Source organism: Oncorhynchus keta, chromosome 1 (genome assembly GCF_023373465.1).
Source record: "Oncorhynchus keta strain PuntledgeMale-10-30-2019 chromosome 1, Oket_V2, whole genome shotgun sequence".
Lineage (NCBI taxonomy): Eukaryota > Metazoa > Chordata > Actinopteri > Salmoniformes > Salmonidae > Oncorhynchus > Oncorhynchus keta.
In genome coordinates, this window is record NC_068421.1 from 3,914,889 (window position 1) to 3,936,835 (window position 21,947).

General features: G+C 46.0%; 1 protein-coding gene across 2 annotated transcripts in view; it reads left to right on the forward strand.

Moving 5' to 3' along the window:
• Positions 1 to 1,549: 1,549 nt before the first annotated feature.
• Positions 1,550 to 21,947, forward strand: part of LOC118378489 (F-BAR and double SH3 domains protein 2-like) — a 152,587-nt gene continuing 132,189 nt past the window's right edge. The window contains exons 1-2 of one of the 2 annotated variants that reach the window (XM_052460682.1): positions 1,550 to 2,102; positions 20,987 to 21,084. In XM_052460682.1, coding sequence (XP_052316642.1) covers positions 2,082 to 2,102; positions 20,987 to 21,084 — 119 coding nt within the window. In that variant the 5' untranslated portion in view covers positions 1,550 to 2,081. The remainder of the gene's footprint in view (positions 2,103 to 20,986; positions 21,085 to 21,947) is intronic. The other variant, XM_052460697.1, reaches the window with a different exon arrangement.

Consider the following 21,947-nt stretch of genomic DNA (forward strand, 5'->3'; position numbering starts at 1 on the left):
TGTGAGTGTAATGTTTGGCAGTACAGGTACATCAAAGCTGGGACCGAGAGATTTAAAAACAGCTTCTATCTCAAGGCCATCAGACTGTTAAACAGCCATCACTAACTCAGAGAGTCTGCTGCCTACATTGAGACCCAATCACTGGCCACTTTACTAAATGGATCACTAGTCACTTTAAATAATGCCACTTTAAATAACGCCACTTTAATAACGTTTACATATCTTACATTACTCATATCACATGTATATACTGTATTTTATACCCTCTATTGCAACATGCCTATGCCGCTCGGCCGTCGCTCATCCATATATTTATATGTACATATTCTCATTCACCCCTTTAGATCTGTGTGTATTAAGTAGTTGTTGGGAAATTGTAAGATAACGTGTTAGATATTACTGCATTGTCATAACTAAGAACTAAGGGTGGGACCAAGGGCAGCAGCGTAGCCTAGTGGTAAGAGCTTTGGACTAGTAATTGAAAGGTTGCAAGTTCAAATCCCCAAGGTAAAAATCTGTAGCTCAAGGCAGTTAACCAACTGTTTCTAGGCTGTCATTGTAAATAAGAATTAGTTCTTAACTGAGTTGCTGAGTTATGTAAAGGTTAAAAGAAACACAAGCATTTTGCTACACTGCTAACCATCTGTATGTGACCAATAACATTTTATTGATGTTTACTGTTCATTTTTTATTCTTTATATCTCTTTTGTTTCAAATCTATTCCACTTGCTTTGAGAATGTAAACATATGTTTCCCATGCCAATAAAGCCCTTAAATTGAAATTGAATTGAGAGAGAGAGAGGAAATTGACCCATCATGTTGCTGTCCACTGAACTGAACTGTATCTTTCATGTCAGAGTTCAACATTGGTGCCAACCCATTACATGGACCTCAAACAATCTCAACTGTGTGTGTGTGTGTGTGTGTGTGTGTGTGTGTGTGTGTGTGTGTGTGTGTGTGTGTGTGTGTGTGTGTGTGTGTGTGTGTGTGTGTGTGTGTGTGTGTGTGTGTGTGTGTGTGTGTGTGTGTGTGTGTGTGTGTGTGTGTGTGTGTGTGTGTACACATTTTACTATACTTGTCAGTAACAAAAGTCTTCACAAGAATAGTAAACCAACTAAAATTCTGAGATGAGGAGATTTTTCTGATCCTCACTTGTAAAAAGGCTATTTTAGGCAGATACATTTAGGGTTAAGGTTAACATTAGGGTTAGGATTAGAATTAGGGTTAGGGTTTCAGGTTAGGGGAAAGGGAAAGGGAAAGTAGGATTTTTAATGCGAATTAATTGTTCCCCAAAAAGTCCTCACAAGCAAAGTCAGACGTGTGTGCGTGCGTGCGTGCTTGCGTGCGTGTGTGTGTGTGTTAAACTTGGACTGAAATAAAGTGCGTAAATTCCTGAAGGGCGAAAATCTATATATCTGGGATTGGCGAGCTTGCTTTTAAATGTCTGGCAGATTTGATGCGTGCAATCGATGTTTCCTCGATCGACTACACTTTCTTGTTGCTATGCAGGTCCAGAGACGCAGCCAGTCTCCTTGCGAAGCAGCAACGGCGTATTGTCACGACGAAGGGGGCTTTTCGTTTCACGTAAAACAACCATTCATTTATTCTTTTGTTGAGTTCATATTTACACGAGATTCCGATTCAAATTGTGTTGCTAGTGGTTTAAAACAAGAAAGGACTGTTATAGAAGCTATGTAGAAAATAAAGATAGGATCGTTTCTGGCCCTGTTTGGATTTGTCTTTTACCTTCCATCACCACAGGAAGGCGCAGTTGTGTCTAATTTCGTGGGGAAACATCAACACCTCTGGCCTCCATTGATTTCACAGTTCCCGTCTGTCTCTGGACCCCGCAGTGTTCTCCTAAGGTCGGTTAGTGTAGAGTTGGTTTAGCCTGCGTTCGCTTTTCATTCTAACATGTCCGCCAGAGACCAAATCTGACTGCTTTTTCTCCACATTTCCCTCCTTCTTGGGGGTTCTTGGGAATGATCCACCACCCCCTCATCCACCACCCCCATTGTATTTGTTTGGAATAAACATAGCTATTTCTTTAAGGAATACACCATTCATGTCAATGCTTCAACATGCAGCCCCCGCCGAGAAAGGTGAGTTTTACTGGGCTAGCTAACGTTGTTTCTCTCCAACCCTGTGCTATCCTGGCATCTAAATTATTTATGTTACATTGTTGCTAGTTAGCCAGCTATCAGTGGGATGTTGACTTGCTAATAACGTTTATATGTAACGTTAAGGTTAGCTACTTAGCTAGTTTGCTATTATTAGCTATGTGAGTTGCACATATTGTAGCTATTTTGTATTCGACTGTCAAATTTCAACCCTGGTTGTAGTTATGTTATGGTGCCTAGCCCCCTGGTTGTAGTTATGTTAGGGTGCCTAGTCCCCTGGTTGTAGTTATGTTAGGGTGCCTAGCCCCCTGGTTGTAGTTATGTTAGGGTGCCTAGCCCCCTGGTTGTAGTTATGTTAGGGTGCCTAGTCCCCTGGTTGTAGTTATGTTAGGGTGCCGAGCCCCCTGGTTGTAGTTATGTTAGGGTGCCTAGTCCCCTGGTTGTAGTTATGTTAGGGTGCCTAGTCCCCTGGTTGTAGTTATGTTAGGGTGCCTAGTCCCCTGGTTGTAGTTATGTTAGGGTGCCTAGTCCCCTGGTTGTAGTTATGTTAGGGTGCCTAGCCCCCTGGTTGTAGTTATGTTAGGGTGCCTAGTCCCCTGGTTGTAGTTATGTTAGGGTGCCTAGTCCCCTGGTTGTAGTTATGTTAGGGTGCCTAGTCCCTGGTTGTAGTTATGTTAGGGTGCCTAGCCCCTGGTTGTAGTTATGTTAGGGTGCCTAGTCCCCTGGTTGTAGTTATGTTAGGGTGCCGAGTCCCCTGGTTGTAGTTATGTTAGGGTGCCTAGTCCCCTGGTTGTAGTTATGTTAGGGTGCCTAGCCCCCTGGTTGTAGTTATGTTAGGGTGCCTAGCCCCCTGGTTGTAGTTATGTTAGGGTGCCTAGTCCCCTGGTTGTAGTTATGTTAGGGTGCCTAGTCCCCTGGTTGTAGTTATGTTAGGGTGCCTAGTCCCCTGGTTGTAGTTATGTTAGGGTGCCGAGCCCCCTGGTTGTAGTTATATTAGGTTAGGGTGCCGAGCCCCCTGGTTGTAGTTATGTTAGGGTGCCTAGCCCCTGGTTGTAGTTATGTTAGGGTGCCGAGCCCCTGGTTGTAGTTATGTTAGGGTGCCTAGCCCCTGGTTGTAGTTATGTTAGGGTGCCTAGTCCCCTGGTTGTAGTTATGTTAGGGTGCCGAGCCCCCTGGTTGTAGTTATGTTAGGGTGCCTAGTCCCCTGGTTGTAGTTATGTTAGGGTGCCTAGTCCCCTGGTTGTAGTTATGTTAGGGTGCCTAGCCCCCTGGTTGTAGTTATGTTAGGGTGCCGAGCCCCCTGGTTGTAGTTATGTTAGGGTGCCGAGCCCCCTGGTTGTAGTTATGTTAGGGTGCCTAGTCCCCTGGTTGTAGTTATGTTAGGGTGCCTAGCCCCCTGGTTGTAGTTATGTTAGGGTGCCTAGCCCCCTGGTTGTAGTTATGTTAGGGTGCCTAGTCCCCTGGTTGTAGTTATGTTAGGGTGCCTAGTCCCCTGGTTGTAGTTATGTTAGGGTGCCTAGCCCCCTGGTTGTAGTTATGTTAGGGTGCCGAGCCCCCTGGTTGTAGTTATGTTAGGGTGCCGAGCCCCCTGGTTGTAGTTATGTTAGGGTGCCTAGCCCCCTGGTTGTAGTTATGTTAGGGTGCCTAGTCCCCTGGTTGTAGTTATGTTAGGGTGCCTAGTCCCCTGGTTGTAGTTATGTTAGGGTGCCTAGTCCCTGGTTGTAGTTATGTTAGGGTGCCTAGTCCCCTGGTTGTAGTTATGTTAGGGTGCCGAGCCCCCTGGTTGTAGTTATGTTAGGGTGCCTAGTCCCCTGGTTGTAGTTATGTTAGGGTGCCTAGTCCCTGGTTGTAGTTATGTTAGGGTGCCTAGTCCCCTGGTTGTAGTTATGTTAGGGTGCCTAGCCCCCTGGTTGTAGTTATGTTAGGGTGCCTAGCCCCCTGGTTGTAGTTATGTTAGGGTGCCTAGCCCCCTGGTTGTAGTTATGTTAGGGTGCCTAGCCCCCTGGTTGTAGTTATGTTAGGGTGCCTAGCCCCCTGGTTGTAGTTATGTTAGGGTGCCTAGCCCCCTGGTTGTAGTTATGTTAGGGTGCCTAGCCCCTGGTTGTAGTTATGTTAGGGTGCCTAGCCCCCTGGTTGTAGTTATGTTAGGGTGCCTAGCCCCCTGGTTGTAGTTATGTTAGGGTGCCTAGTCCCCTGGTTGTAGTTATGTTAGGGTGCCTAGTCCCTGGTTGTAGTTATGTTAGGGTGCCTAGCCCCTGGTTGTAGTTATGTTAGGGTGCCGAGCCCCTGGTTGTAGTTATGTTAGGGTGGTGCCCCTGGTTGTAGTTATGTTAGGGTGCCCCCTGGTTGTAGTTATGTTAGGGTGCCTAGTCCCCTGGTTGTAGTTATGTTAGGGTGCCTAGTCCCTGGTTGTAGTTATGTTAGGGTGCCTAGTCCCCTGGTTGTAGTTATGTTAGGGTGCCTAGTCCCCTGGTTGTAGTTATGTTAGGGTGCCTAGTCCCTGGTTGTAGTTATGTTAGGGTGCCTAGCCCCCTGGTTGTAGTTATGTTAGGTTGCCTAGTCCCCTGGTTGTAGTTATGTTAGGGTGCCTAGTCCCCTGGTTGTAGTTATGTTAGGGTGCCTAGTCCCCTGGTTGTAGTTATGTTAGGGTGCCTAGTCCCTGGTTGTAGTTATGTTAGGGTGCCTAGCCCCCTGGTTGTAGTTATGTTAGGGTGCCTAGTCCCCTGGTTGTAGTTATGTTAGGGTGCCTAGTCCCTGGTTGTAGTTATGTTAGGGTGCCTAGCCCCCTGGTTGTAGTTATGTTAGGTTGCCTAGACCCCTGGTTGTAGTTATGTTAGGGTGCCTAGTCCCCTGGTTGTAGTTATGTTAGGGTGCCTAGCCCCCTGGTTGTAGTTATGTTAGGGTGCCTAGCCCCTGGTTGTAGTTATGTTAGGGTGCCTAGTCCCCTGGTTGTAGTTATGTTAGGGTGCCTAGCCCCTGGTTGTAGTTATGTTAGGGTGCCTAGCCCCCTGGTTGTAGTTATGTTAGGGTGCCTAGCCCCTGGTTGTAGTTATGTTAGGGTGCCTAGCCCCTGGTTGTAGTTATGTTAGGGTGCCTAGCCCCTGGTTGTAGTTATGTTAGGGTGCCTAGCCCCTGGTTGTAGTTATGTTAGCCCCTGGTTGTAGGGTGCCTAGTCCCCTGGTTGTAGTTATGTTAGGGTGCCTAGACCCCTGGTTGTAGTTATGTTAGGGTGCCTAGTCCCCTGGTTGTAGTTATGTTAGGGTGCCTAGCCCCCTGGTTGTAGTTATGTTAGGGTGCCTAGCCCCTGGTTGTAGTTATGTTAGGGTGCCTAGCCCCCTGGTTGTAGTTATGTTAGGGTGCCTAGTCCCCTGGTTGTAGTTATGTTAGGGTGCCTAGCCCCCTGGTTGTAGTTATGTTAGGGTGCCTAGCCCCCTGGTTGTAGTTATGTTAGGGTGCCTAGCCCCCTGGTTGTAGTTATGTTAGGGTGCCTAGCCCCCTGGTTGTAGTTATGTTAGGGTGCCTAGCCCCCTGGTTGTAGTTATGTTAGGGTGCCGAGCCCCCTGGTTGTAGTTATGTTAGGGTGCCTAGTCCCCTGGTTGTAGTTATGTTAGGGTGCCGAGCCCCCTGGTTGTAGTTATGTTAGGGTGCCTAGTCCCCTGTGGTTGTAGTTATGTTAGGGTGCCTAGCCAACTAGTCACTTACGAGCTGTTTGGTCAGCTAGTTAGGTCTGGTTGTGGTGTTGAAGAACCGCTGGTAACTAACCACAGATACTGGCCCCTTCTAACGTTAGGGAAATGTTGAATAGCCCAACAGCTTGTTATAACTGATGTTACTACATCGCTAAGGTGGGGAAGAAGTACTGTACACTTCATTATCTTTCTGTTGCAGTTTGTTCCCTTTTCTATAGTTTTTAGTTGTTCAAATCTCTGAAACGTTTTGTTGAGCTAACGAGCAACCTTGTTGACACACTACTTGATGACTTGCTGTTGTCTATCAAATGTCTGTCCCGTTAACCCACGCGGTTAGATAACAGGCTTCCACAAAGGCATAGCTATAGGCATATCATCTGTAGTGGGACATGGCTAGTTATGATAATGTTTCGAAACAAATTTGAAGTACAGTGATGAAGTGTAAAACAGGAAAATGATGTTTCTGACAGCTCGGATGACTTCATCTGGGCTGGAGTAATGTCCGCGGGTTCTGCCCCGTAAAACATAGCTGAGCAGAAGATGGGAAGGGGCTCCACAACGCTGTTCCGTTAGCTGTTTTTAGCACAGCCTTGCATTGTGTTTTAGTGTATTTTGGACAAACCCTAGCTAGCTAACTGGCATTTTGTTTGCGCCGTTCAGTCAGCAGGAGGAGAAGGAATGTTCCGCTGTGGTCAGTTACTGTAATGACGCTGTTTGCTATACAAACAGCACCGTGTCTTATTCAGGGTAGCTCATCACAGCTGTCTAGTTATTACCGACAGCCCACACAAAACACGCATAAAACACCGCGCATTTATTTTCCATTCCATAGAGACCGGTAGTCATCCGGTCTCGAACCTTCGTTTCCATCACCGATAATATTCAACGACATGACCTCTGTCGGTAGCTAATACAAGAGGATACTGCAGTAATCCATGGGCCATTGACTACAGTCTTTCCTTTGTGTGTGTTTGTGTTTTGTGACAACTCTCTGGTACAATCTAGAATATACTGTAACAAAGTATAGTGTCCCTTTGTCTCTTTCTGACTGCCATTTACCGTGTGTGAAATAGTCTGTGTTTCTCTTTCATGCTCTTAGTTATTCCAGAATAGGTGTATGAGAACCAGTTACCGACTTGCAGTACCTGAGCACAGTTTTCACTTAATTACTGGTTATTCCCTGGTGCTGTTACTGCTCGTTGTGGGCAGACTGAACATGTCACATCATGTCCTCCCCTTTATGGGTGGGATAGAGAGTACATCTCCCCTCTACCTCCCCATTCTCTATCTCTTTCTCCCTCCTTTATCTTTCCTGTTTCTCCTCGCCCTCACTCTCTCGCTCTTCTCTCGCTCTTCCCTCGCTCTTCCCTCGCTCTTCCCTTGCTCTCTTGCTCTTCCCTTGCTCTCTTGCTCTTCCCTTGCTCTCTTGCTCTTCCCTTGCTCTTCCCTCACTCTCTTGCTCTTCCTCTCACTCTCTTGCTCTTCACTCACTCTCTTGCTCTTCCCTCGCTTTCTTGCTCTTCCCTCGCTCTCTTGCTCTTCCCTCGCTCTCTTGCTCTTCCCTCACTCTTTTGCTCTTCCCTCGATCTCTTGCTCTTCCCTCATACTCTCTTGCTCTTCCCTCGCTCTCTTGCTCTTCCCTCATACTCTCTTGCTCTTCCCTCGCTCTCTTGCTCTTCCCTCGCTCTCTTGCTCTTCCCTCATACTCTCTTGCTCTTCCCTCGCTCTCTTGCTCTTCCCTCGCTCTCTTGCTCTTCCTCGCTCTCTTGCTCTTCCCTCGCTCTCTTGCTCTTCCCTCGCTCTCTTGCTCTTCCCTCGCTCTCTTGCTCTTCCCTCGCTCTCTTGCTCTTCCCTCGCTCTCTTGCTCTTCCCTCGCTCTCTTGCTCTTCCCTCGCTCTCTTGCTCTTCCCTCGCTCTCTTGCTCTTCCCTCATACTCTCTTGCTCTTCCCTCATACTCTCTTGCTCTTCCCTCGCTCTCTTGCTCTTCCCTCATACTCTCTTGCTCTTCCCTCGCTCTCTTGCTCTTCCCTCGCTCTCTTGCTCTTCCCTCGCTCTCTCGCTCTTCCCTCGCTCTCTCGCTCTTCCCTCGCTCTCTTGCTCTTCCTTCGCTCTCTCGCTCTTCTCTTGCTCTTCCCTCACTCTCTGTCTCTGTGTCTTCTCTCATTCTCTCTCCTCCCTCTGTCCTTTTTTTCTGTGGTCTTGTATTTGACTGATGAAAGGAGGGATGGAGTGAAGTCACTTTCCCCCGATAAACCCCTCCATACACCACTCCCTCTCTATCCCTGATAAACCCCTCCATACACCACTCCCTCTCTATCCCTGATAAACCCCTCCATACACCACTCCCTCTCTATCCCTGATAAACCCCTCCATACACCACTCCCTCTCTATCCCTGATAAACCCCTCCATACACCACTCCCTCTCTATCCCTGATAAACCCCTCCATACACCACTCCCTCTCTATCCCTGATAAACCCCTCCATACACCACTCCCTCTCTATCCCTGATAAACCCTCCATACACCACTCCTCCCTGATAAACCCCTCCATACACCACTCCCCTCTCTATCCCTGATAAACCCCTCCATACACCACTCCCTCTCTATCCCTGATAAACCCTCCATACACCACTCCCTCTCTATCCCTGATAAACCCCTCCATACACCACTCCCTCTCTATCCCTGATAAACCCTCCATACACCACTCCCTCTCTATCCCTGATAAACCCCTCCATACACCACTCCTCTCTATCCCTGATAAACCCCTCCATACACCACTCCCTCTCTATCCCTGATAAACCCCTCCATACACCACTCCTCTCTATCCCTGATAAACCCCTCCATACACCACTCCCTCTCTATCCCTGATAAACCCCTCCATACACCACTCTAACCCTGATAAACCCCTCCATACACCACTCCCTCTCTATCCCTGATAAACCCCTCCATACACCACTCCCTCTCTATCCCTGATAAACCCTCCATACACCACTCCCTCTCTAACCCTGATAAACCCTCCATACACCACTCCCTCTCTATCCCTGATAAACCCCTCCATACACCACTCCCTCTCTATCCCTGATAAACCCCTCCATACACCACTCCCTCTCTATCCCTGATAAACCCCTCCATACACCACTCCCTCTCTATCCCTGATAAACCCCTCCATACACCACTCCCTATCCCTGATAAACCCCTCCATACACCACTCCCTCTCTATCCCTGATAAACCCCTCCATACACCACTCCCTCTCTATCCCTGATAAACCCCTCCATACACCACTCCCTCTCTATCCCTGATAAACCCTCCATACACCACTCCCTCTCTATCCCTGATAAACCCCTCCATACACCACTCCCTCTCTATCCCTGATAAACCCTCCATACACCACTCCCTCTCTATCCCTGATAAACCCCTCCATACACCACTCCCTCTCTATCCCTGATAAACCCCTCCATACACCACTCCCTCTCTAACCCTGATAAACCCTCCATACACCACTCCCTCTCTATCCCTGATAAACCCCTCCATACACCACTCCCTCTCTATCCCTGATAAACCCCTCCATACACCACTCCCTCTCTATCCCTGATAAACCCCTCCATACACCACTCCCTCTCTATCCCTGATAAACCCCTCCATACACCACTCCCTCTCTATCCCTGATAAACCCCTCCATACACCACTCCCTCTCTATCCCTGATAAACCCCTCCATACACCACTCCCTCTCTATCCCTGATAAACCCCTCCATACACCACTCCCTCTCTATCCATGATAAACCCCTCCATACACCACTCCCTCTCTATCCCTGATAAACCCCTCCATACACCACTCCCTCTCTATCCCTGACAAACCCCTCCATACACCACTCCCTCTCTATCCCTGATAAACCCCTCCATACACCACTCCCTCTCTATCCCTGATAAACCCCTCCATACACCACTCCCTCTTTTATCCCTGATAAACCCCTCCATACACCACTCCCTCTCTATCCCTGATAAACCCCTCCATACACCACTCCCTCTCTAACCCTGATAAACCCCTCCATACACCACTCCCTCTCTAACCCTGATAAACCCCTCCATACACCACTCCCTCTCTAACCCTGATAAACCCCTCCATACACCACTCCCTCTCTATCCCTGATAAACCCCTCCATACACCACTCCCTCTCTATCCCTGATAAACCCCTCCATACACCACTCCCTCTCTATCCCTGATAAACCCCTCCATACACCACTCCCTCTCTGTCCCTGATAAACCCCTCCATACACCACTCCCTCTCTATCCCTGATAAACCCCTCCATACACCACTCGATTCAATTTGAGGGGCTTTATTCGCATGGGAAACATGTTTTACATTGCCAAAGCAAGTAAAATAGATAATAAACAAAAGTGAAATAAACAATTAACAGTGAACATTACTCTCACAAAAGTTCCAAAAGAATAAAGACATTTGAAATGTGTGCAAATAGTTAAATGTACAAAAGGGAAAATGAATCAATATAAAAATGGCTTGTATTAATATGGGTTGTATTTATAATGGTGTTTGTTCTTCACTGGTTTTCCTTTTTTCTCATGGCAACAGGTCACAAATCTTGCTGCTGTGATGGTACACTGTGGAATTTCACCCAGTAGATATGGGTGTTTATCAAAATTGGGTTTGCTTTCAAATTCTTTGTGGGTCTGTGTAATCTGAGGGAAATGTGTGTATCTAATATGGTGATACATTTGGCAGGAGGTTAGGAAGTGCAGCTCAGTTTCCACCTCACCTTGTGGGCAGTGTGCACATAGCCTGTCTTCTCTTGAGAGCCATGTCTGCCTTCAGCGGCCTTTGTCAATAGCAAGGCTATGCTCACTGAGTCTGTACATAGTCAAAGCTTTCCTTAAGTTTGGGTCAGTCACAGTGGTCAGGTATTCTGCCACTGTGTACTCTCTGTTTAGGGCCAAATAGCATTCTAGTTTTCTCTGTTTTTTTGTTAATTCTTTCCCATGTGTCAAGGAATGATCTTTTTGTTTTCTCATGTTTGGGTCTAATTGTGTTGCTGTCCTGGGGCTCTGTGTGGTCTGTTTGTGTTTGTGAACAAAGCCTCAGGACCAACTTATTTAGGGGACTGTCTCCAGGTTCATCTGTGTTTAGGTGATGGCTTTGTTATGGAAGGTTTGGGACTTTTTGCAGAATTCTGTATGCAGTTTAAATTTGGTGTTTATCCAATTTTGTGAATTGTTAGTTTATGAACGGACCCCAGACCTCACAACCCTGAAGGGAAATGGGTTCTATAACTGATTGATTCAAGTATTCTAATTGGTATGTTGAATTTTATGTTCCTTTTGATGGCATAGAAGGCCCTTCTTGTCTTGTCTCTCAGCTCGTTCACAGCTTTGTGGAAGTGACCTGTGGAGCTGATGTTTAGGCCGAGGTATGTATAGTTTTTTGTGTGCTCTAGGGCAACGGTGTCTAGATGGAATTTGTATTTGTGGTCCTGGCAACTAGACCTTTTTTGGAACACCATTAGCTTTGTCTTACTGAGATTTACTGACAAGGCCCAGGTCTGACAAGGCCCAGGTCTGACAAGGCCCAGGTCTGACAGGGCCCAGGTCTGACAGGGCCCAGGTCTGACAAGGCCCAGGTCTGACAAGGCCCCAGGTCTGACAGGGCCCCAGGTCTGACAGGGCCCCAGGTCTGACAGGGCCCCAGGTCTGACAGGGCCCCAGGTCTGACAGGGCCCCAGGTCTGTCAGGGCCCCAGGTCTGTCAGGGCCCCAGGTCTGTCAGGGCCCCAGGTCTGTCAGGGCCCCAGGTCCCCAGGTCTGTCAGGCCCCAGGTCTGACAGAATCTGCGCAGAAGATCTAGGTGCTGCTGTAGGCCCTCCTTGGTTGGGAACAGAATCACCAGATCATCAGAAAACAGTAGACATTTGACTTCAGATTCTAGCAGGGTGAGGCCGGGTGCTGCAGAATGTTCTAGTGCCCTCGCCGATTCGTTGATATATATAGTACCAGTTAAAGGTTTGGCCACACCTACTTATTCAAGGGTTTTTCTTTTCTTTGGTACTATTTTCTACATTGTAGAGTAATAGTGAAGATGTACACTACCGTTCAAAAGTTTTGCGGTCACTTAGAAATGTCCTGTCATTGGAACACAGGAGTGATGGTTGCTGATATTGGGCCTCTGTACGCCCATAACAAATCTGCCGTTTCCAGCTACAGTAGTCATTTACAACGTCTACACTGCATTTCTGATCAATTTGATTATTATAATAATTTTTACCCCCTTTTCTCCCCAATTTTGTGGTATCCAATTGTTAGTAACTACTATCTTATCTCATTGCTACAACTCCCGTACTATGTGCTCGGGAAAGACGAAGGTCGCGAGTCATGTGTCCTCCGAAACACAACTCAACCAAGTCGCACGGCTTCTCAACACAGCGCGCATCCAACCCGGAAGCCAGCCACACCAATGTGTAGGAGGAAACACCGTGCACCTGGCGACCCGGCCCATCACAGGAGTCGCTAGTGCGCGATGAGACAAGGATATCCCTACCGGCCAAACCCTCCCTAACCCGGACGACGCTAGGCCAATTGTGCGTCGCCCCATGGACCTCCCGGTCGCTGCTGGCTGCGAAGGAGCCTGGGCTCGAACCCAGAGTCTTTGGTGGCACAGCTGGCACTGCGATGCTGTGCCTTAGACCACTGCGCCACCCGGGAGTCCCTAATTTGATGTTATTTTAATGGAGAAAAATGACCCCAAACAGTAAGTTTTCTTTATTTTTTGGTTTTGTAGTTTTCTATTCAATGCCATTACAGTATCCATTGACTTAGGACTCAATTTGCAGTTCCTATGCCTTCCACTAGATGTCAACAGTCTTTAGAAACAGTCTTCGGGCTTGTATTCTGAAAAATGAGGGAGTAAGACCAGTCTGGATGAGTGGACCCTGATGTGTCACAGAGCTTTTTTTTATGCGCAATCCCGAGGAGTGCATTTCTTGTTTACCTTTTATATTGACAACGTTATTGTCCGGTTGAAATATTATAGATCATTTAGGCTAAAAACAACCTGAGGATTGAATATAAACATCTTTTGACATGTTTCTATGAACTTTACGGATACAATTTAGATTTTTTTGTCTGCCTGTTGTGACTGCATTTGAGCCTGTGGATTACTGAAGAAAACGCATAAACAAAACGGAGGTTTTTGGATATAAAGAGACTTTATCGAACAAAAGGAACATTTATTGAGTAAATGAATGTCTTCTGAGTGCCACCATATGAAGATCATCAAATGTAAGGGTTAGTAAATGTAAAATGTAAATTATCTCTATTTCTGAGTCTTGTAACGCTTCTGCTTGGCTGGTTACTGTTTGTAATAATTTGTAAACTGGGCTAGGTATGTTCTGGGCTAGGTATGTTCTGGGCTAGGTATGTTCTGGGCTAGGTATGTTCTGGGGGCTAGGTATGTTCTGGGGGCTAGGTATGGGCTAGGTATGTTCTGGGCTAGGTATGCTTTCGCCGTAAAGCATTTTATAAATCTGACGCTGTGGTTGGATTAACAAGAAGTTAATCTTTAAACGGATGTAAAATATGTTTTGTTTTTTTGAATTTTTATAATGAGCATTTCTGTATTTGAATTTGACTGGATGTTGGCCAGATGGGACGCTAGCGTCCCACATACCCTAGAGAGGTTAACTAGTGATTATTAAGATTGATTGTTTTTTATAAGATAAGTTTAATGCTAGATAGCAACTTACCTTGGCTCCTTGCTGCACTCGCGTAATAGGTTGTCAGCCTGCCACGCAGTCTCCTCGTGGAGTGCAATATAATCGGCGTCCAATATGCAGATTACCGATTGTTATGAAAACTTGAAATGGGCCCTAATTAACCGGCCATGCCGATTTTTAATCGGTCACCCTCTAACAAGAACAGCTCAAATAAGCAGAGAGAAACGACACTCCATCATTACATTAAGAGTTCAGTCAATCCAGAAGATTCTTCAAGTGTAGGTGGAAAAAAACATCAAGCGCTGTCATGAAACTGGCTCTCATGAGGACTGCTACAGGAAAGGAAGACCCAGAGTTACTTCTGCTGTAGAGGATAAGTTCATTAGTTACCAGCCTCTGATTGCAGCCCAAATAAATGCTTCACAGAGTTCAAGTAACACACATCTCAACATCAACTGTTCAGAGGAGGCTGCGTGAATCAGGCCTTCATGGTCGAATTGCTGCAAAGAAACCAATACCGAAGGACACCAATAAGAAGAAGAGACTTGCTTGGGCCAAGTAACATGAGCAATGGACATTAGACTGTTGGAAATATGTCCTTTGGTCTGATGAGTCCATATGTTCGATTTTGGGTTCCAACCGCCGTGTCTCTGTGAGACGCAGAGTAGTTGAACGGATTATCTCTGCATATGTGGTTCCCACCGTAAAGCATGGAGGAGGAGGTGTGGCGGTGTTTTGCTGGTGACACTGTCTGATTTTATTTCGAATTCAAGGCACACTTAACCAGCATGGCTTCCACAGCATTATGTAGCAATACGCCATCCCATCTGGTTTGTGCTTAGTGGGACTCCCATTAGTTTTTCAATATGACAATGACCCAAAACACACCTCCAGGCTGTGTAAGGGCTATTTGACCAAGAAGGAGAGTGAGGGAGTGCTGCATCAGATGACCTGGCCTCCACAATCACCCGACCTCAACCCAACTGAGATGGTTTGGGATGAGTTGGACCACTCCCCCTCCATGGACCACTCCCCCTCCATGGACCACTCCCCTCCATGGACCACTCCCCCTCCATGGACCACTCCCCTCCATGGACCACCACCCAACTGAGATGGTTTGGGATGAGTTGGACCACTCCCCCTCCATGGACCACTCCCCCTCCATGGACCACCACCAACTGAGATGGTTTGGGATGAGTTGGACCACTCCCCCTCCATGGACCACTCCCCCTCCATGGACCACTCCCCCTCCATGGACCACTCCCCCTCCATGGACCACTCCCCCTCCATGGACCACTCCCCCTCCATGGACCACTCCCCCTCCATGGACTAGAGTTACAAAGGGTCGGAAAACTTCCGTTAAATTTCCGTAATTTTACTGGAAATGTTCCATGGAAAGTTAAACCTTGGAATTTGGGGAGTTTTGCTTAAATTCATCAAGTGTTCACTTATAACAGTCAACTTTTTATAGTGGGATACACAAGGCAATTCTAGGTCTTGTGGCATATTTTGGTTATACTATCCCCAATTCAATAGAATTGTAATCCTCTACATGCACAGTGCATTCTTCCATCACATGTAAGGCTGATACTCAAGATCACTAATGAGATGCTATTGAGCCCACACTACTACACTGTCTGAGCCAAGGACTACATGCTTTCTGGTAAGTTTTGATTACAATTCTGGTTGGGGTGAATATATTTTATATGACATACATGGGTCGTGTTAATTCACCTGTTTCCATACAGGTTTCATTTTAAAACATTTATCTTACGAAGGAGTTGTTTAATCTAACTGCTTAACTACTTATCTGTACATTTTTTTACTCGTACTTTTCTAATCTTCACAGGAAAATTCCACTATCTGACGTGTGGAGACATTTCACTGCAGCTAATGTAGAAGGAATAGTTGTGTACATTTGCAAATACTGTGCCAGGTCATATGTGAAGAATGCAACAAAGATGCAGAATGATCTGGCCACGTGCATGAAGTTCCCTCAGCGCTCACAACAAGCAACCTCTGACAAAAGTGTCTTGCTCGTGCTGTGTATGCAACTGGTTCTCCTCTGCTCACAGGCAATGTGTATTGGAAGAGATTTTCTGAATGTTCTTCGCCCAGCATACACCCCTCCGACCAGACATGCTTTATCTACTCATTTGCTGGATGCAGAGTTCAACAGAGTTCAAGTGAAGGTCAAGCAAATCATAGAGAAAGTAGACTGTATTGCAAACATCTCTGATGGGTGGTCGAATGTTCATGGGCAAGGAATAATTAACTACATCATCTCCACCCCTCAACCAATATTCTACCAGAGCACAGACACAAGGGACAACAGACACACTGGTTTTTACATTGCAGATGAGCAGAAGGCAGTCAATGACCTTGGACCACAGAAGGTATTTGCACTGATGACAGACAATGCTGCGGACATGAAGGCTGCTTGGTCTAAAGTGGAGGAGACCTACCCTCACATCACACCCATTGGCTGTGCTGCTCATGCATCAAATCGCCTCCTCAAGGACATCATGTCACTGAAAACAATGGATACACTCTACAAGAGAGCCAAGGAAACGGTTAGGTATGTGAAGAGTCATCAAGTTATAGCAGGAATCTACCTCACCAAGCAAAGTGAGAAGAATAAGAGCACCACATTGAAGCTGCCCAGCAACACCCGTTGGGGTGGTGTTGTCATCATGTTTGACAGTCTCCTGGAGGGGAAGGAGTCTCTCCAAGAAATGGCCATATCACAGTCTTCTGATATGGACAGCCCCATCAAGAGGATCCTCCTGGATTAAGTATTTTGGGGGAGAGTGGTAAGCAGCCCGAAACTCCTGAAACCTATAACTGTAGCCATTGCACAGATTGAGGGAGACAATGTCATCCTGTCTGATGTTCAGACTCTGCTTGCAGATGTAAGAGAAGAAATCCATACTTCCCTGCCCACTTCACTGTTGCTCTAAGCAGAGGAAACTGCATTTCTGAAATATATCAGCGTGAAGACATCTGCCTGAAGCACATACACGCTGCAGCGTACATGTTGGACCCCAAGTATGCTGTCAAGATCATCCTGTCTGGTTTAGAGATCAGCAAGGCGTGTCTCACCACCTTGGCCTGGATGATGGCAAGGTTGTTGGCAGTCTGGCGAAGTATACTTCCAAGCAAGGGCTTTGGGATGGAGATGCAATGTGGCAGTCGTGCCAACTTATCTCATCAGCCACCTGGTGGAAGGGATCTGAGGCTCCTTCCCCTGTTGCCTCCATCATCCTCAAAATCCCACCAACATCGGCCGCCTCAGAGCGCAACTGGTCCTTGTTTGGGAACACGCACACCAACGTACGCAACAGGCTGATCAATACAAGGGTTTACATTTTTTTTTGCCATCCGGGAAAATTTGAGGCTTTTTGAGTCTGACAACGAGCCATCCTCAACAATGTCGGAGTGTGACAGTGAAGATGAGGCCTCAGAGTCTGATGTTTGTCACGATCCGGCTCGAAGTTCGTAACAAAAAGGGAGACAATGTGGAGATAAGGAATAACAAAATATAATTATTAACTGAGGTAAACTAAATACAATTAACAATGGTGTGTGTGTAGTCATGTAAACAGTAGTGTAAGTGAGTGGTTGCGTGCATACATGTGATAATGATGGGTGTTGAAAGGTGCCAAAACAAACCAAACGGCCACAACCTAAATCTATCAGTGTCTGCATGGAGAGAGTCTCCTCAATGAATGGGGAAGAGGTGCATTTATCCTGGGACACACCCAAGCCCAGGTGTGTCTCATTTCGCTGACGACCCTCCCGGCCCCGCCCACCGACATTAAGGATTACAAGAGCAAAGAGAGAGAATTCAGCAGACAGAGTGGGAGGTTTGTCATAAGGTTGGACAGTGAAGATGAGGCCTCAGTCTGATGTTCAAGTAGTGGACATTGAGAAGGTCCAGGGAGAAGATATGGAAGCCTGAGAGGAAGACAACCAAAGCTTTAGTTTCTAGACTATCATTTTACAGATGTATGTTGAAAACATTTTTGGGAGATTTGATGGATCATTGGGGATCATACAATATTCCCCTTTTGTTGTTCAGTGAAATCATCCCATGTTAAGAGTCAAGGAATTTAAAGTTCAATTCGTAACTAAATTGTGTTTTACATTTCTATTGGAAGGATTTAATCATTTGCAATTATGTCTACTTATATTTATACTTATAAATCCAGATTTATGTTTCTGTCTCCACATGATATGGTAAATATATCCAATGCAAAAAACATCTACATTTAAATGGTATTAATATTCATTTGCATATATTTCTGTTAATTCCCATATTCCTGTTAATTCCCACAGAAAGTTTCCACCTCTGAATATTGCGCAACCCTAGTTGGACCGCAGAGTGAATGAAAAGCAGCCAACAATTGCTCAGCATATGTTGTAAAAGCATTCCTCATGAAGCTGGTTGACAGAATGCCAAGAGTGTGCAAAGCTTTCATCAATACAAAGGGTGTCTACTTTGAATAATTTAAAAATATATTTAGATATGTTTAACACTTTTTTGGTTAATAGTAACGTCTTCACTATTATTCTACAACGTTGAAAATAGTACAAATAAAGAAAAACCCTTGAATGCGTAGGTGTGTCCAAACTTTGGACTGGTACTTTATATGTTGAATAGGTTGGGGCTTATGCTGCATCCCTGTCTCACCCCACGGCCCTGTGGAAAGAAATGTATGTATTTTTTGCCAATTTTAACCACATGCTTGTTGCTTGTGTACATGGATGTTATAATGTCGTATGTTTTTCCCCCAACACAACTTTCCATCAATTTGTATAGCAGACCCTCACGCCATATCGAGTCAAAAGCTTTTTTGAAATCAACAAAGCATGAGAAGACTTTGCCTTTGGTTTGTTTTTGTCAATTAGGGTGTGCAGGGTGAATACGTGGTCTGTCGTACGGTAATTTGATAAAAAGCCAATTTGACATTTGCGCCGTACATTGTTTTATCCTCTAGCGTCGAGCAATCCCATATCCGGGAGCGTAATCATAGCCTCAAGCTCATTACCATAACGCAACGTTTCCTATTTCATGAAAATCGCAAATGAAATGAAATAAAAATATTCAAACACAAGCTTAGCCTTTTGTTAACAACACTGTCATCTCAGATTTTTAAAATATGCTTTTCAACCAAAGCTACACAAGCATTTGTGTAAGAGTATTGATAGCCTAGCATAGCATTAAGCCTAGTATTCAGCAGGCAAAATTTTCACAAAAACAAGAAAAGCATTCAAATAAAATAATTTACCTTTGAAGAACTTCGAATGTTTTCAATGACGAGACTCTTAGTTGGATAGCAAATGTTAATTTCTTCCAAAAAGATTATTTGTGTAGACGAAATAGCGCCGTTTTGTTCATCACATTTGATCACACGGGAAAATGCAGTCACAACGCCAAACTTTTTTTCCCAAATTAGCTCCATAATATCGACAGAAACATGGCAAACGTTGTTTAGAATCAATCCTCAAGGTGTTTTTCACATATCTATTCGATAATCTATCAGTGGTGACAGTTGACATCTCATCAGAACAAAATGAAAAAATACTGCAGCTGGAGATTACGCAATAATTGCGACGGAGGACACCAAGCGGCCACCTGGTAGATGTAGTCTCTTATGGTCAATCTTCCAATGATATGCCTACAAATATGTCACAATGCTGCAGACACCTTGGGGAAAACGTGGAAAAGGTCATCTGACTCCTAGCTCCTTCACAGCCATATAAGGAGTCATTGCCATGAGGTGGTTTCAAAAAATGCGACACTTCCTGATAGGATTTTTATCTGGGTTTTTTCTGTAACATCAGTTCTGTGGCACTCACAGACAATTTCTTTGCAGTTTTGGAAATGTCAAAGTGTTTTCTTTCAAAATCTGTCAATTATATGCATAGTCGAGCATCTTTTCGTGACAAAATATCTTGTTTAAAACGGGAACGTTTTTCATCCAAAAATTAAAATAGCGCCCCCTATATCCAAGAAGTTAACTGAGGAAATGTTTGAGTTTGCTGTTAATGATAATGCAGAGGATTTTCCCAAGGTTGCTATAAACATATATCCCCTGGTAGTTATTGGGGTCATATTTGTCTCCACTTTTGTGGATTGGGGTGATGTTGAAGTATAGCCAATTGGAATTTGTTGTCTGTATATTTTATCATTTCATTTCGGATACCATCAACACCACAAGCCTTTTTGGGTTGGAGGGTTTGTGCTTTGTCCTGTAGTTAATTCAATGTAATTGGAGAATCCAGTGGGTTCTGGTAGTCTTTAATAGTTGTTTCTAAGCTTTGTATTTGATCATGTATATGTTTTTGCTGTTTAATTTGATAAGGATGCTGAGAAGTCAAATATACTGTTTTGGTTTTCTACTGCCAGGTTTACACCTTCACTAAACATTTTGTCCAGGAAGTTGTCTAAAAGGAATTTATTTTGTTGTTGCCCAATAGTTTTTTGGTAGGTTTCCACACTACATTCCTTCCATCTATAGCATCTCTTAATATTATTCAGTTCCTTTGCACTCCCCCTCCATGGACCACTCCCCCTCCATTGACTAGTCCCCCTCTATCCATGAATAACCCCTCCATGGACCGCTCCCCCTCCATGGACCGCTCCCCCTCCATGGACCACTCCCCCTCCATGGACCACTCCCCCTCCATGAACCACTCCCCCTCTATCCATGATAAGCCCATCCATGGACCATTCCCCGTCCATGGACCACTGCCCCTCCATGGACCACTCCCCCTTCATGGACCACTCCCCCTCTATCCATGATTAACCCCTCCATGGACCGCTCCCCCTCCATGGACCACTCCATGGACCACTCCCCCTCCATGAACCACTCCCCCTCTATCCATGATAAAGCCCCTCCATGGACCGCTCCCCCTCCATGGACCACTCCATGAACCACTCCCCCTCCATGAACCACTCCCCCTCTATCCATGATAAGCCCCTCTATCCATGATAAGCCCCTCCATGGACCGCTCCCCCTCCATGGACCGCTCCCCCTCCATGGACCGCTCCCCCTCCATGGATCGCTCCCCCTCCATGAACCACTCCCCCTCTATCCATGATAAGCCCCTCCATAGACCACTCCCCCTCCATGGACCACTCCCCCTCCATGGACCACTCCCCCTCCATGGGCCAGTACTTCTGTATATTCAAAGGCAGGCAACATGAAATCTACAGGACAGTGTGTGTGTGAGTGAGTGTGAGCTCAGTGTTGTTGTTTTGTCTGGAATGGTCCTGAATCTCTGACTGCGTAACCCCAGTGAATAGCCAGTGGAATTCTCCCCCAAGAGACAATGGCTGATAGTGTGTGTGTGGTTGGGAAGTCACCCTGTTACTTATGGTAACTTCATATTGCTGAATCTACCATTGATTGATTGATTGATTGACAGTGTGACTGTGTCCCTCCCTGCAGGTAAAAGTGACTCAGGAGCTGAAGAATTCTCACTTAGAGCAGATGACCAGACTGCACCTCAAACATCAAACAGAATGTGACCTGCTGGAGGACATGAGGTACACACACTTCATACTACACACACAGAGAGGAGGAGGAGGATTCCAGTATTCCTAATTATTGGAAGAACACACAGATTTGGGATCTGACGAAGGAATTTCCTGCTGCTCTCCTTCTCCTCTCTCTGTCTTTCTTTCTCTCTCTCTCTCTCACCACTCTCTCTCTCATCTCTCTTTTTTCTCTCTCTCTCTCACCTCTCTTTTTGTCTCTCTCTCTCTCACTTCTCTGTTTGTCTCTCTCTCCTCTGTTTGTCTCTCACCTCTCTCTCACCTCTCTCTCTCTCTTTCTCTCTCTCTCTCTCTCTCTCTCTCTCTCTCTCTCTCTCTCTCTCTCTCACCTCTCTCTCTCTCACCTCTCTCTCTCTCACCTCTCTCTCTCTCACCTCTCTCTCTCTCTCTCACCTCTCTCTCTCTCACCTCTCTCTCTCTCACCTCTCTCTCTCTCTCACCTCTCTCTCTCTCTCTCACCTCTCTCTCTCTCTCTCACCTCTCTCTCTCTCTCATCTCTCTCTCACCTCTCTCTCTCTCTCTCACCTCTCTCTCTCTCTCACCTCTCTCTCTCTCATCTCTCTTTTTCTCTCTCACCTCACTCTCACTCTCACCTCTCTCTCTCTCTCATCTCTCTTTTTCTCTCTCTCTCTCTCACTCTCACTCTCACTCTCTCACCTCTCTGTTTCTGTCTCTGTCTTTCGGCCTCTATCCTCCCACAGCTGGAAGTCATAACGGGAAACCAGTGCAGTTTTCTCCACTTTATAAAGTCGTTCCCAGCAGGAAATGGCAATGAGATCCAAATCTACTGTGTGTTCAAAGTACAGCAGCAGTAACGCCCCCCACCCCCAGCTTCACAACCCCCTGCCTGCTCT